This window comes from Polyergus mexicanus, unplaced genomic scaffold (assembly GCF_030449975.1).
Source record: "Polyergus mexicanus isolate NDT 795.1 unplaced genomic scaffold, iyPolMexi1.0 SCAF_13, whole genome shotgun sequence".
Lineage (NCBI taxonomy): Eukaryota > Metazoa > Arthropoda > Insecta > Hymenoptera > Formicidae > Polyergus > Polyergus mexicanus.
The window spans coordinates 6,294,250-6,309,635 of NW_027223333.1; the positions used below are offsets into that span (position 1 = coordinate 6,294,250).

At 32.4% G+C, this 15,386-nt stretch overlaps 4 protein-coding genes across 5 annotated transcripts; 3 read left to right on the plus strand and 1 right to left on the minus strand.

Annotated features, from left to right (window-relative positions):
• The first annotated feature begins 325 nt into the window (after positions 1–325).
• Positions 326–4,566, plus strand: LOC138938832 (solute carrier family 12 member 9). 2 transcript variants are annotated; one of them, XM_070306141.1, is made up of 10 exons: positions 326–645; positions 875–1,152; positions 1,234–1,368; positions 1,630–1,967; positions 2,075–2,288; positions 2,348–2,617; positions 2,709–2,916; positions 2,995–3,783; positions 3,857–4,279; positions 4,360–4,566. In XM_070306141.1, the coding sequence occupies exons 2-10, from the start codon at positions 885–887 to the stop codon at positions 4,556–4,558; spliced, it is 2,844 nt and encodes a 947-aa protein (XP_070162242.1). In that variant the 5' UTR covers positions 326–645; positions 875–884; the 3' UTR covers positions 4,559–4,566. The 2 variants fall into 2 exon arrangements, with proteins under 2 accessions (XP_070162242.1, XP_070162241.1); XM_070306140.1 differs by having other exon boundaries at positions 326–587.
• A 669-nt stretch (positions 4,567–5,235) lies between these two features.
• LOC138938707 (enoyl-[acyl-carrier-protein] reductase, mitochondrial) lies at positions 5,236–7,135 on the plus strand. The gene is made up of 5 exons (XM_070305899.1): positions 5,236–5,651; positions 5,739–5,975; positions 6,050–6,271; positions 6,373–6,603; positions 6,681–7,135. The coding sequence occupies exons 1-5, from the start codon at positions 5,451–5,453 to the stop codon at positions 6,909–6,911; spliced, it is 1,122 nt and encodes a 373-aa protein (XP_070162000.1). The 5' UTR covers positions 5,236–5,450; the 3' UTR covers positions 6,912–7,135.
• On the minus strand, positions 5,766–8,968 carry Oscp1 (Organic solute carrier partner 1). Its single transcript, XM_070305900.1, has 5 exons — positions 8,786–8,968; positions 7,971–8,290; positions 7,620–7,897; positions 6,666–7,542; positions 5,766–6,586 (listed from the first exon to the last, which is right to left on the minus strand). The coding sequence occupies exons 1-4, from the start codon at positions 8,895–8,897 to the stop codon at positions 7,179–7,181; spliced, it is 1,074 nt and encodes a 357-aa protein (XP_070162001.1). The 5' UTR covers positions 8,898–8,968; the 3' UTR covers positions 5,766–6,586; positions 6,666–7,178.
• A 1,351-nt stretch (positions 8,969–10,319) lies between these two features.
• Atg7 (Autophagy-related 7) lies at positions 10,320–14,862 on the plus strand. The gene is made up of 9 exons (XM_070305898.1): positions 10,320–10,601; positions 10,783–11,009; positions 11,190–11,667; positions 11,791–12,107; positions 12,199–12,499; positions 12,758–13,105; positions 13,218–13,333; positions 13,447–13,744; positions 13,981–14,862. The coding sequence occupies exons 2-9, from the start codon at positions 10,810–10,812 to the stop codon at positions 14,068–14,070; spliced, it is 2,148 nt and encodes a 715-aa protein (XP_070161999.1). The 5' UTR covers positions 10,320–10,601; positions 10,783–10,809; the 3' UTR covers positions 14,071–14,862.
• The last annotated feature ends 524 nt before the right edge of the window (positions 14,863–15,386 follow it).

A 15,386-nucleotide genomic window follows, 5' to 3' on the forward strand; every position in this document is an offset into this window, starting at 1 on the left:
GATTATTCTTAATACTGGATTCTCTCAAACACATTCACACACATGATTAAGATAATTTGAAACCAATTTTGTCAGACACCAAATGATAATATAATTCGAATGGCGTCTCAAATGGCGTTATATCTCTGAAAAGTAATTAGATATAAGTTAGGTAACAATTTCTTTTAAAACAATGTACATCTCACGTCCTCTAGCGGGAAACTTTTCGAAACATATAAAATTGGAATTAACTAACGTGGCATAGGGAATTTTTTCTCACCCCAATGTTGTTTGCTAACCAGAGATCACATTTCATGTAATAGATCACCCTTCTTGAAAAAAATCGTTTATCAATGATGAAAAGAGATCTTTCAGCTGTGTGTTACACTGGAAGTCATATATGCTTTATCGCTTAAAGTTGGACGATTTCACGTCGAATGCGTGGGTTATCGTGCACCCCATGCACTATAATTCAGAAGTATTCAACTTCAGATATGAAGACGTATACGGCGGCAAATATATCGCGAGTTTATTAACCTCAAATCGAGATCGAGACACAAGTTTGACATTAGAGCGTTGGATGTTCGACATATGACATCACATTCGACGTATGACTAATTCGATTATATGTCCTTTTATATTTTCTTACGCATACAAGTAATAAAAGTGAGTTATTTTCCTTTATTTTACGACCTATTTACAGTTAATATCGTAAATTTATCTCCGTTTACTCCGTAAATCTGTTCAACATCCACTATATGTAATTATAACTGTCGCGTCAATTGCGTTACGTTGAGAGAAAGATTGCAACGTGTATATTTTTTTATACACATTAAAGAAATGATTTTTATTTGATTTTGTAAAATTATTAATTGTATCGAATTTATTTGTCTAGCGATTTTGAGATGATTGCGTCGGAAATTGGCTCCACAAATGCGGATTCTGTGCACGTCAGGATTACAAGCGAAAAAGCTCCACTGATCCACGGTAGGGGTGTGCTTCAACGACTGAGTAATATTTTTAAGATTGGAAGAACAGTACATACAGAGGGAGATGGCTATGTTGAGTTTGGGAATCTGGGTGTGGACGGCACTCGTACATTGGGAACCTTTGCTGGTGTATTTAGCCCAGTTACATTATCTATGTTCAGTGCCTTAGTTTTCATACGAATGGGTGAGCAATAATTCATAACAATTTGACATTTTATGATATACAAGTATCTGTTACTTACTAACATAGATAATTTTATTATAGGATATATTGTGGGCAATGCAGGATTACTCGTCACTCTAATTCAGTTTATTATAGCGTATAGTATTTTGTTATTCACAGTTGCGTCTGTTTGTGCTATTTCGACAAATGGCGCCGTGGAGGGTGGTGGTGCTTACTGTATCCTTTTCTCATTGTGAGCAGTAATAGCAGCTACATATTATTTATCTGGCCAACTCAGCCAACTTGTTACTTTGAGATAGCTTACCAATAGATCAACTTACATAGAGCTCTGCTTATATTTGACACTATATTATAATATATAATTGAGAGAAATTCATCCTCTAAACTGAGATCTATAAAATATTGATTTAATTATAACAATCTTTGAGAATTAAATCTAAAAATGTCAAGAGTATTTTCCTATTAATTCTTTTGCAGTTATGATTAGTCGTACATTAGGGCCTGAATTTGGTGGCTCTATCGGCACCCTCTTCTTTATGGCCAATATAGTATCCAGTGCACTTTGCATCTCTGGATGTGCTGAGGGTTTGGTCGAAAATTTTGGTCCATCCGGTTATTTGAGCGGCAAAATTGGGCTTATACCGGATGGCCGGTGGTGGAGATTTTTATATTGTTCCGTGCTAAACACCGCTAATCTTGTAGTATGTCTTATCGGAGCCACAATGTTCGCGAAAACTAGTGTCATAATCTTGGCGGTTGTCTGCATCTGTCTAAGTAGCGTCTTTATCAGTTTTTTGACACAAGGCGCGATGGAGGTAAATATTCCACAATATACCTAGAAATATATTTCACGCGTTATTATTTAATATTTTATTTGAGTTAATGAATAAAATTAATGAATACTTATGATACGCCCCTTCAGATACCAATACCAGATGCGAATACATTGGTACAAAACTTAACAGAGCATGTAAATGGAAGTTACACAGGTCTACTATCTTCTACGCTTTCTAGTAATCTCTATTCGAATTATAGCGCCGATTATTCAAGCGGAGGCACTATTACGAATTTTGCGAGTGTGTTTGGTGTATTGTTCAGTGGTGTAACCGGGATAATGGCTGGAGCTAATATGAGCGGTAATAAAATTATTCGTTTATGTTTGACATAATTAACTTATCTGTGTAATGATTAACAGGTGAGCTGAAAAATCCTGGACGGAATATTCCGCGTGGAACATTATCCGCGGTATTATTCACATTTGTATGTTATATTTTGCTGTCTGTATTAACGGCCACTACTACTAGCCGTTTTTTACTGCAAAATAACTTCATATATATGATGCCGATCAATATTTGGCCACCTTTTGTCGCCGTTGGCATTCTCACAGCGACTTTTAGCGCTGGTTTAAGCAATTTGATAGGTTCCAGTAGAGTATTGGAAGCATTGGCCAAAGACAATGTATTCGGTAAATAATTAATGGCAAAATATAAGAGAGAGTCTAATTCTTAAATATCTTAAGTGATTAAATATCTTTGTTTTATTTCTTGTATTTCTAGGTTCAGGATTAAATTTTATAATACAAGGTATATGGCGCGGTAATCCAATAGCAGCGGTATTAACTTCGTGGGTTTTGGTACAGACGATTTTACTCATCGGTTCATTGAATACTATCGCTCAAATTAATTCGGTACTATTTCTATTAAGTTATCTCGCTACCAATCTTGCATGTCTTGGACTGGAACTCGCTAGTGCACCAAATTTTAGGTATGCTATTTATACATATTTTTAAATATACAATTATATATAATTTGCATCTCACAAATGCTTAAATCTTTCTTGCAGACCAACGTTTAATTACTTTACATGGCATACAGCGACTATAGGTCTCCTCGGGACGCTGATAATGATGTTTGTAATCAACAGTATTTACGCTTCCAGCAGTATAATATTATGTTTAATCTTAATCATCGTGCTGCATTTATTCTCGCCGAGTAAAAACGCCCCGTGGGGCAGCATATCTCAGGCGTTGATATTCCATCAAGTCCGAAAATATTTATTGATGTTGGACTCGCGCAAGGATCACGTCAAGTTCTGGCGTCCGCAAATGCTATTGATGGTTGCATCACCGCGCTCCGCCTGTCCTCTCATCGATTTCGTGAATGATTTGAAAAAAGGAGGACTCTACGTTATCGGACACGTGAAGGTCGGCGAATTTGCCAGTCAGAATACTGATCCTACGATAGATGAATATCCGCACTGGCTAAGTTTAGTCGACCACATGAGAGTTAAGGCCTTCGTCGAATTAACAGTAACGAAAACGGTGCGCGAAGGCATGCAACATTTAATAAGACTGTCCGGAATGGGTGCGATGAAACCGAACACGATCGTTCTCGGTTTTTACGATGAGGAAACGCCAAGGAACTTTTTCCTCGATTCTCAATATGCGACGACGATGTTTGAAAATACCACAACGCTTCCGAATAACGTTATATTTCCTCTGAGGCAAGCAACGGGTGAAAAGAATCTGGATCTGATCCAATATGTCGGTATGTGCTCGGATATTCTGAGAATGAAGAAAAATTTGTGTCTATGTAGAAACTTTCATCTGTTAAATAAAGCACAGTTAACAAAGTGAGTAAAAACTTTTCATAACAAAATATTTGTTTTCGCATTACTACATAATCATTTATATGTCTGTTTTCAGAAATTCAAATCTGAAATACATTGACGTGTGGCCGGTTAATTTCTTTCAACCGACCGATCAAGATCCATTCGACACAACGTCGTTATTCATGCTTCAGCTCGCGTGCATTATTAACATGGTACCCAATTGGAAGAACTTGCATCTCAGAGTGTTCCATTGCGAAATATCGGAGGGCAGCGAAAGTCTAACTATCTCAGATTCCCGCAATTCGATAAACGAACACCCGAGAATCTCGAACGAGCACAGAATACGGAAATCGTTAAACTTGCTGCGAATTTCTGCGTCAATTAAAAGGATCCCGGAATGGGGAGAGCAAGTTCGAGGATTAAAGGGCAGATCTCTGCTTGAACCAAAAAATCAATATGAATCAAGTACCGAGTCCAATAGTGCTTTGAGTAATATGTCCCGAGCTTATATATTGGGGTAAGCATCAGTTTATTTTTTGACAATTTTTTTCTCATAGTAGTTTCTCTTACTTTTTTTCTCTTGGTTTTATTTTTTAGCATCAATCAATTGATAAAACAGCATTCCTCTCAAACTGCAACGACATTTATTTATCTGCCTGCCCCGCCAGCTTCGAGCACCTGGGACGAGGATGACATGTATCGACAATATCTGCAATTGTTGACAGAATTGACTGTAGATTTACCACCGACAGTTTTAGTACACGGTGTTAGTGCCGTTACATCAACCACCTTATAACAAAAATAAATACGAATAAATAATGTTTAAAATCTTCTCGATTGGTAATGAGGGAAGACATACAAGAGAAATAAATTATGCGATTATATTAAATTATAATTTCGCTCGGTTATTAATTTAAAAGAATATTATATCAAATGCACAAAAAGAAATTAAAGATAATTATAATTTATTATATCTCTTATTATATTAATTAATTAGATAATTATTTTACAATATACATATAATAGAATAGCGTATTGCGAAGCAATAACTATTGGATTTTAGATTAGATAATAATATCTGATGTACGAAAACAAGTTTAATATTTTAAGTACTAAAATTTATTACTGTGATAACAAATGTATTATATAAGAGATTTTTCAGAAACAAGTATTTTTTAACAGTAAACGATTCTAAAACAATGTAAATATATAAAATATCTTAATATATATTTCCACATATACACATATAAGGAACTATTTCTATATTTCTTACTGTTATATATATATATATATATACCATATTTCCCATATTTTATCGTATTATTTAGAAATAATTGCAAAAACATCCAAATAAAAGTTTATTGAAAATAATGCTGGAATTTATTTATTAAAGGTCCAAAAAAACAGTTAATCTAATCAAAGAATTTAATTATTTTTTCTCTTTTCCGCCTAATAATTCGCTAGGTGCTAACAACGCGTGGCAACAACTGATTTATAGCTCCTCTCTAACAAGAGTGGAATTAATATTTAAGCATATTTAAGAGTTTAGATTCTCAAGAAAATGTTGAATTTTTGAAAGTTTAAATTTTCGCATTTCGCAAGATATTGACGATCGTTGCAGTGATTTGTAATTATTTTATCAATATTGCTCTTAACATTATCAAACGTCAAGAGCGTGATTTATCAACATGGTTATGTTCGGAGGCAAACTGGCTTTGTCTATTTCGCTGACTTCACGATCAGTCAAAAGTAGATTAATGAGCATTCGAGAAATGAGTGCAGCAATTAACGCTGATTGCGTAAAATCTCTACTGTATAAGGAATACGGCGATCCCGTCGAAGTTCTTCAAGTAACCACCCAAATAGTAGAACAACCAGCAAGCGATCAAGTAGATATTATTATTTTAATTCTGCCAATTTTTTTTGGTTTACTATTATCTAATTGTTACATAATTTAATTCTTTTTTACAATAAAGGTATCCGTAAAATGGCTACTAGCTCCAGTTAACCCAGCTGATATAAATACAATACAAGGAAAATATCCTAGCAAACCTCCATTACCAGCAATACCGGGAAATGAAGGAGTCGGAGAGATAGTAGCAATTGGTTCCAATGTGCAAACCTTGCGCATTGGAGATAAAGTAATACCAAATGGTCCTAATTTTGGAACATGGAGAACGCTAGCTAATTATAATTTTAAGGATATTATGAAAGTACGTATATTATTATGTCTTTGTGGCATATTATATTTGCCACTTGCGTTATTTCTTAGCCTCTGATTTTACAGGTGCCGAATGGTATTGATCTAATCGTAGCCAGTATGATGAATGTGAATCCATGTACGGCGTACAGAATGTTGAAAGATTATGTTCCACTAAAGCCTGGAGATACTGTGATACAAAATGGTGGTAACTCTGCTGTTGGTCAATTAGTCATTCAATTATGCAAAGTATGGAATTACAAGTCTGTCAGTGTTGTTAGAGACAGGCCAAATATACAGGAATTGAAGGTACTATGTTATAATTATAATAATCTTTCTACAGTATATTATATTAAATATAATATATGCACATATAATATTACACTATTCACATAATTAATTCTGTCCAGAATCAACTGAAAAGCATAGGGGCGGACGAAGTTCTGACCGAAGATGAAGTTCGAAATACACAACTATTCAAAAGTAAAAAGTTACCTGCACCTAGATTAGCTCTCAACTGCATTGGTGGGCAGAGTGCGCACGAAGTGCTGAGACATCTCACTCACGATGGTATTATGGTGACTTACGGAGGCATGTCCCGGGAGCCATTGACCATACCGATATCTGCACTTATTTTTAAAGTAATCGAAAACTATCTAAAGAATTGTGAACATTGCAAAAGATATAAAAATATAATTCGTACCGTATATATTTGCAGAATATATCGTTTAAAGGATTTTGGATGACAGCCTGGACAAAAGCAAATATGGAATCCCAGGATAGAGAGAATATGTTCAAAGATTTAGCAACTCTCTTTGGAGAGAAGAGATTACAGCCGCCACCATATAAATTGATACCCTTCTGCGAGTATCAAGAAGCTATCGTTAAGGCGCTCAGTTTCGACGGTCGAACGGGCGTAAAATATATTTTAGACTTAACGAAATCTTAAAATTTTTTTATACATTTGTATATATAGAATTTGTTTTTTCTATTCTCTCAGGACTTTCATCAATGCATTTAAAATCATTACAATATTCTGTAATGTACAATTATGCATTTTGTACAATTCACGTAAAACTGACGCACTTTTTGTCAAATAGGGGAATGTATAGAAATGTATTTATTTTTAGCAAAAATACCGCAAAATGTATAAGTATATGGAAAAAATATAAGAGAAATAATTGCGACTGCAAATTTCATCAGTCAAAATTTTAAATCACTCGATCTCGTCGAGAAGATCGAGCAAGTCCATGCTGCGTTTCAAACTTTCGTGCTCGTCTTCGAAAAAATCTGCGTATACATTGTCCAGTTTGGCTTTATAGTCCTCGTTCAATTTCGGCTTCTCATTTTCTGCATTGCTTTGTTTAGCGTTGTTTCCTTCAGCACCGATTTCCTTATTCGTATTATTTACATTTTCCTCGTCCACGTTTGACAGTAGATTAAGCGTGAATGGTCTCTCGTAATTGGTCTCCTCAGTTCCTAGCTGAACAGCCAACATACCTAGTTCCGCTTTCGCACCGCAATCTTTCAAGAACTGTTGACTATCTCGTCTTCCTGTTACACCATATGTCGGCAAGTATCTAGTACATAATAAAATTATTATTATTATTATTGCCATAATGCTATATAATTGAATACTGAATACTCTTCATCTTACATGTTTTTGCCTAATAATGTTTTTCTATCACCGAAAGTGTCAAAGGATCCACCGCAGCACATTTCAGGGCTCACGTCTTTCATCTTCATGGCTCCCAGAGTATTCCTGTGCTCCATGTATCTCTCATTGTACCCATGAGGCGTAAGATTGAAGCTGGCATCCTCGTTCTGTAGACCACGTCGTAGGAGAATTGAGACTCGCACGTGATATGATTCCAATTCCTTCAGACAGCTTTCCCGCGCGCTCCAGACCTCTTCAAAAGTCAGATAGCCGTAGAACTACCCGTTGAAGAAGAGATGGATTCATCGTTGGTTCTCCGTATATCCCGTTAAACTAAGACATTATACTCACGTCAACGACCATCTCCTGCACAAGGGTGACGCACTTTTGCGCATTCGCGTCGCTGACCATATCGCGTATCGCATCTACGTGATTCAGAATAATGAGAATAACTTCCCTTGGTCCAGTGGCCGCCTTTAATTGATACTTGACCATCATAATCATCAGATCGAATAGTTTATCCATACTACTTCTATCTAGCTTCATGATGGACGAGAGAACGACACTCTCTAAGGTAGTGCGTAAATGTGATACACCGATCATTGGCGACTCCATGAATATCGATGACAATATCTTAGGATTGAATAAAGCGGCGGTTACATCGTCCAATACTGTAATTAATTTAACATTTTGCCAAAACATTAATATTCATAAAATCTTCCTAAATTTTTAATGCTACTATATACATTAAAATGATGAATGAAGAGCATTTAAAAAGATTAATAAATATTCATCAAACTTAACATTAAAATCTTCCTATAGAATAATAATATATATAAACATTTTTATTATAATTAATTTTCAAAAATTTAAATAAAAAGAGTAATAAATCTTAGCAAGATTTTAATTTTACACAATTATTTTAAAATATTTAAAGAAGTTAAAAAATGATATACAAATAAATATACATATGATATATACTTGTAAAAGATTTTTATAAGATCATTATCATAAAAAAATTATCACTATCCTAACAACAAATATGTCCAGAGAACAAAACCAGAGGATATGTGTGCTGTTAGGATACATAAATTATTTAAAAGTATATGTGCAAATAAAGTATTTATTAGATATCTTCGAAATATTTTAAGCGTGCTCGTCCTCGCCTTGTATTGTTTTGTCGGCGTCGATTTTTTGCGCCTTCAACCTCTGTCGCAAAATGTATAACATTTCACCGCCCATATTTAAATACAGGATGGGTGTCGAATGCAAAGACATTTTTTTTACGTAGGAGCGTGATTTTTCTTCGACGATTGTCAGGACGAGGATAAATACATCAGGCAAGTACACGTACTAAAAAGCGAAGAAATTGATGCGTCGTCTTGACAACGTAAGCGTACATAATGCTTCCAATTGTTGCGATCGGTACCGAGATCGCGCGAAAATATTCGCGTGTGAATTCGTAAGATTAACATTAATATAAGATCATCTATTCGAATTTTTGCCGAGAAAACTTCTGAATTTATGACAGAATACATGAATAAGTTTCACAGATAAATCTAGCGAATCTTTTTTATGTAACAGCTGTTTGTATAAGTATGAACATATGGTTTTCTTTCTTTTCAGATCTGATACGTTATATTCTTTCATTTCAACTTGCGATAGACATCATTTTCAATTATTCTTTGAAAGAGTTTTGTTTCATTATTCTTTGTTTTTTTTTTTGCTTTAATTTTACAATTATATATATATATTTTTTTCTCATTCTTATTTATATAAATTAAATTTTCTGATGTAAGCAATCAAATATAATCAAAAATTTATTCTTTAAAAATTTACAATCATTATATAAAAAGCATTAAACTTGCTATTGAGATAAAATATTAAAAAATAAATTTCTTCTCCGAAATAATATTGGCAATATTGGCAATTCGCTTATAGCTGCAGTTTGTTAATATTTTATTGTATAAAAACTTGTAAATTTGTTGAGTACAATTATTATTTTGTTGCATAAAATAGCAAGATCATTGCATTTTATATTCATCAACTGCACTGTGGCCCGATACATTTATTGAGAAATCGATACAATAAAATGCATCATGTAATATTGACAATAATATTTGTAATTATCTCTTTCTTTTTTTTTTCTTCTTCCCTATATATTCTTATTTTTATGAGCATAATTCTTGTCACTGTTTATATATTTGTTGACTTTTTTTTCTTGTTTCCATACTGATATTCTTTCTTTCAAGTCGAGCACTGCAATTTCGAAAATAATAATTAATTTGACATGCATTATTTCTACGTGAATAAAAACTTATAACAACTTATATACATGTTTTAAAATCGGCATATTAAAAAATTTCAATATCATGGACTTTAAAAAACAGTCAGAAACTATATTATCTGTAACACATTAAATATTTTTCTAATATATTTATCTATTTGCAAATGCAAATAACGTGCATCTTTACCCCTACTCCTTAAATAAAGGCAAACGCTCGGTCTAGAGTCTAGATATACTATGACTGTGGTCGGGAAGACGCTAGAAATATTTCGAAGCATTACATTAACCAATCAGAATAAATAAATCTTCACTCTCTTTGTCCTGATTGGTCAATCAAACGCTTCGAAGTATCTGCCCCTCCACTACGGTTGCATGTTGCTATTGTGGGAATTCTGGCATCTGGCATCACTACACAACACGCGAACATAACAACATACATGTTCTCTGATTTTCTCATAAACTTTCTTCTTTATATCGTAAAGCAATTAACCCTGATCTCATTATTCTTATGATATAAATTTGTAAACCATGAACATCATAATTATACTGAAAACAAATGCATGTCCAAAAGAAAGCATGTTCAATGATAAAGAAGAAAATTTTTTTTAAAGTGTTTTTATTGATGTCAGTTCATAGTTACAAGAGATAAACTTTGGAACTCTGCATGTGTGAATTGTGCTATCGAAACATTTAAGGTTCGTTACATTTTTTAACGCAATTGACAATTTAAGAAATTTTTCGATGTGTCATCGTATAATTTTCATTAATCTTATTTATAACGAATTTTATTTATGATGAAAAAATACACTTATATTGTGTTTATTTTTACTTTATTTGTAGTGAACTGTACTTATTATATAAGTTTTTAATTTTCAGACTAAAATAAATCATTAAATACCAAAGATGATATCACAAAGGGTAAAATTTACAAAGCTGAAAACAGCGATGGACTCATCATTTTGGGCAAAATTTACAGAATTGAAAATAGACAAATTGAAATTAGATGAAAAGTCCAAGATACATTTATGGGGAAGTTTCTTTCTTCAATCAATGAACGAGGGAAGAACTAAGCCATTAACACTTGATTGTACATCATTTAATGAGTAAGTATTATACAAATATAAGAACAATTTTTCATTTTTTTTACAAAAAAGAGATTATAATTTTCTTTTAAATATATTTTGCAATATAATTTGTATCTCTGCATTAACATTAGCCATTAACAATAATATATAAATTGCATGTCAATATAATAGAATAGATTTCATTTAGATGAATTTCAGAGATTTGGATACAACTTCTCATAATGCGGGAGTAGCTTGCTATGGCTATATGATTAACACAAATACCTATGAAGCATTTAGACAGATAAATCATGAAAAGTTTATCGATACTATGGGCAAATGCATTATTGATAGTATTATAGATGGCACAGCTTTGCAAGAATCTTGGCGGCTCTCGATATTCTCTGTGTTTGCATACTCAGATTTGAAAAAGTATCGATTTTATTATTGGGCTGCGCATCCAACTCCTTTTACATTGCCAGAAATTTGTTTGGTTGAATCATCAAAATCACTTGATAGTGAATTTACGACTAGTCAAATAGATAAATTACAAACAAGCTTTCTTCAGTTGGATGCAAAATCAAGAAACTTTTTCACAGTTTTTGTATCTGGAAAGGATGATTTAAATGTTGATAACTTGTCGAAAGGAGTGGAATATGTAAAATTAAACATTAATAGCAATGGAGATTCGAAACAGGTTTAGTTTCATGAACTTATATTTTCTTATTATCTTTTATTTCTGTTTATGGCATTGAATGAAATATATGCTGCTACTTATAACTTTCTAATAACGAATTAAATTTGCCTTTAATATTATCAGGTGGGAGATAAAGTATACTTTGCATTTTATGATCCTTGCGCAAGTGCAGAACCTGGATGGCCCTTGCGAAACCTTCTGTGCCTATTACTATGGCATTGCCCTACATATTGTTCAAAACACAACATCAAAGTTTTATCTATAAGGAGTGATAAAATGCAAACTACAGTTGTATTCACATTTAAAATCAAAGAAGATAGAGATGTGGAAAGTATAAGGAAAGCTATTTCTGAAGATCATTTAGTAGGCTGGGAAACTAATATGAATGGAAAAATGGGTCCTAATATCGCGAATTTATCCAACACCATGAATCCTACCAAGTAAGAAATTCTCGAACTCTTTGAATTAAGCAACAGTGATTTCTATACATAGAGATTCACAATTATCATTTATGTTTATATGTTACATTAGATTATCGGACGAAGCGATCAATTTAAATTTGAAACTGATGAAATGGCGTCTTGTCCCTGATCTAGATTTGGAAAAGATCAGTGGTCTACGATGCCTTCTGTTGGGTGCTGGTACATTAGGATGTTCTGTGGCAAGAGTACTCCTTGGCTGGGGTATTAATAATATGACAGTCGTAGATTATTCTAATGTTTCTCACAGTAATACAGTCCGTCAGAGTCTATATACACACGAAGATGCAGTGAAACATCGATATAAAGCGCATGCTGCAAAAGATGCTTTACTCAGAATACGTCCCAACATGGCAAGTGTACTTTTTTTCTATCAAAATTATGTTTTCACGTAATAATTCTTCAATGAAGGAAATATTTGTACAAAAAATAATTCCATAATAATAATGATCTCTTGTAACTTCTTCAAAAATGAATATTTTTCAAATCTATTAAAATATAAATATGAAATATAATTTTAATATACATATAATATATAACATACAGGATGTAATATATTATTTATATGTATACTTGATTGAGAAGTTTAATTGTTAATTTTAATCCTTTAGAACGTGGAAGGTGTGGTTTTGTATATTCCTATGCCTGGTCACGTTGTCGGCCAAAGCATGATGGAAACGACCAAGGAAGCAGTGAGCAAATTGCAAGAACTCATAAGCAGTCACGATGTGGTGTTCTTGTTATTGGATTCGCGTGAAGCCAGATGGCTACCAACCCTCTTGTGTGCCGCAATGAATAAAATAGTCATTAACGCTGCTTTAGGCTTTGATTCATATACAGTACAACGGCACGGTACGCGTAATCTTTCCGATTTTGTCGCACCTAATCTAACGGTACAGAATCCTGCAGGAGAAGATCTTGGGTGTTATTTTTGTAATGATGTAACTCAACCCGGAAACGTGAGTGTGCCTGCTTTATTTTAGATATATGTCCTATCAGGTTTTGATATACATATACTAATTTAAAACATATAATGTTTTAATTCAATGATATTTTTCATTCTCATTCTAGTCGCAAACGGACAGAACACTCGATCAACAATGTACCGTTAGTCGGCCAGGTTTGTCGCAAATCGCCGCAGGTTTAGCAGTTGAATTACTTGTGGCAATAACGCAACATCCGCAAAAGTAAACTACATACGAATTTCGTACAGTTAAAATTATTCCAATAACATTTAATCTATTTTTATCTTTTAAATATAGATCTGGTTTATATTCATCTATTTTTATGTAATTCCAAGAATTTCAGCTAGAGCGCTTATGAATAACGATAACGATGATTGTCAAGCAAACACAGATGATCCGTTAATAGGATTATTAGGTGGTATACCTCACACAATACGGGGTTCACTTTGGAGCCACGAAATGAAACTGACGATTACACACAGATTTCCATTCTGTACGGCTTGTTCTATACCTTTGATTAAGGAGTATTGCCAACGTGGTTTTGCTTTCGTACTCGACGCTTGCAATGTGCCAAACTATCTCGAAAAATTATCAGGGCTCGAAGAAATACTGAAGAGATCAGACTTGGATGAGGTATGTATCGATTAACCGATTAAGCATTAACATCTTAAACACGTATCATTATAAAAAATAAATATAAAATATTTCGAATTGTTCCTTTGTATAAACTGGCTTTAAAATTTGTTTTAATCATAGTTTATAATCTGGTAAAAATTATAATATTTATATTTGTGCTACTTTAGATTAAAATTCTAAATATTAATTTTTTGTTTGATTTTATATTATCATATACATCTTTTAATTTCCAGTTATGTTTTACGATGGACACTTCAAGTGAAGATGAGGAGGTTAAAAACTGCAGTTTAAACAATATAAGTAAAGTGGGAAAATTCACATAAAACACGAGTTTTAGATGTAAACTATTTGCACTGTTTTTACATAAAATTAATATATTTCACATTTATATATACCTACAAAAAGTGTAAAGAAAGATATCCAAAGGATTTAATCAAAGTAACACACACATTCTATAAAATCAAAAGTTTTAAACATAAAAATTTGTTAATACATAAGAAAGATATATTATGAACAAAGAAAGTCTTTCTGTTTCTTCAACTTTGCATTTTACTTAATTAATTAATGCATTATGCATATTTGTGTGTATATATGCGTGTATGATACATGGTTTTATGTATATTATTAACATATTGATTTCCTTTCGAATTTTCTTTATATTATAGTTTTTATATTGTTTAGTTATAATGTTTACAATATATTAAGTGCAAACTCTTCAAATTTTAATTTTTTTAAATTTATTTTTATAATATAGTTTTTTTTATATATATATACAAGAGAGATTTATTTCTATATATTGAGGATATATAAAAATTATATATGTAATAACATAATTCTTAGATTGTTGCTAATGTGTTAGAGAATAACTATCGTAAATTTTAATGTTGCTCGTTTTATCATCGTTTTATAAAATATTTCTCATAAATTGATTTTTTTTATGTTGTATTTTTATGTCATTGTTACTAAGAACATGTACCTGTGAGCATTCGCTTTTATAAAAGTGGCATTTATAGTAAAGTTCGAAAATATTTTCAAATAAAATTTTCTCCTTCCTTTATTATGCGAACCGTGATTTTATAGTTATTATGATCAATTTTTTTGTATAAACATTCCTTCTCTCCGGAAAATAACCTATTTCATCATATTCTTTTATTGTATCGTATCATATATTATCTTTTCGTTACAATCGTAATCAAGAGGTTGTTTACTCAAGAAAACAATGAATATAATTTTTAACGCGTTTCCCTTTTTTCTCTTTATTTCGATTGATTGGATATTATGTATAAAAACTGTGAAATAATTACTGTGAGTTTTAATAAAAAACATCCTTTGTATTATAATTATTAAAGAGGTAATTTTATAATGTATTATATATCGCACATATGTATATCTTCTTAGATAAGAAGAATAATGATAAGACCAGAAATTGTCGCACTTTCTGCGATGAAGAATTTACTTATCTATTAAGGTCTTCACGAAAACTCCGATTTCGTATCGAAGTCTGCAACTATATACAGACAGTCTGTTATCATATCTCTTTTTAGATAAAATAGAGTCTATGAAAGAGAATTTTACGTAAAATTCGATTTGTTCATTATATATTTTTACTTTTAATTATAAAAATAACGATAATTATAAA

Bases quoted from the DNA above. Each gene is read 5' to 3' on its own strand.
- Atg7 (XM_070305898.1), top strand. From the start codon at position 10,810: ATGATATCACAAAGGGTAAAATTTACAAAGCTGAAAACAGCGATGGAC. The intron at 11,010-11,189 runs GTAAGTATTATA...GATGAATTTCAG, and splicing joins GATTGTACATCATTTAATGA to AGATTTGGATACAACTTCTC. The intron at 11,668-11,790 runs GTTTAGTTTCAT...TAATATTATCAG, and splicing joins GCAATGGAGATTCGAAACAG to GTGGGAGATAAAGTATACTT.
- LOC138938832 (XM_070306140.1), top strand. The intron at 1,968-2,074 runs GTAAATATTCCA...ACGCCCCTTCAG, and splicing joins TGACACAAGGCGCGATGGAG to ATACCAATACCAGATGCGAA. The intron at 4,280-4,359 runs GTAAGCATCAGT...TTTATTTTTTAG, and splicing joins TCCCGAGCTTATATATTGGG to CATCAATCAATTGATAAAAC.
- Oscp1 (XM_070305900.1), bottom strand. From the start codon at position 8,897: ATGTCTTTGCATTCGACACCCATCCTGTATTTAAATATGGGCGGTGAA. The intron at 8,291-8,785 runs GCGAGGACGAGC...AATTAATTACAG, and splicing joins CGCCGACAAAACAATACAAG to TATTGGACGATGTAACCGCC. The intron at 7,543-7,619 runs GTAAGATGAAGA...ATTATGTACTAG, and splicing joins ACATTATTAGGCAAAAACAT to ATACTTGCCGACATATGGTG.
- LOC138938707 (XM_070305899.1), top strand. From the start codon at position 5,451: ATGGTTATGTTCGGAGGCAAACTGGCTTTGTCTATTTCGCTGACTTCA. The intron at 5,976-6,049 runs GTACGTATATTA...CTGATTTTACAG, and splicing joins ATTTTAAGGATATTATGAAA to GTGCCGAATGGTATTGATCT. The intron at 6,604-6,680 runs GTAATCGAAAAC...ATATATTTGCAG, and splicing joins TATCTGCACTTATTTTTAAA to AATATATCGTTTAAAGGATT.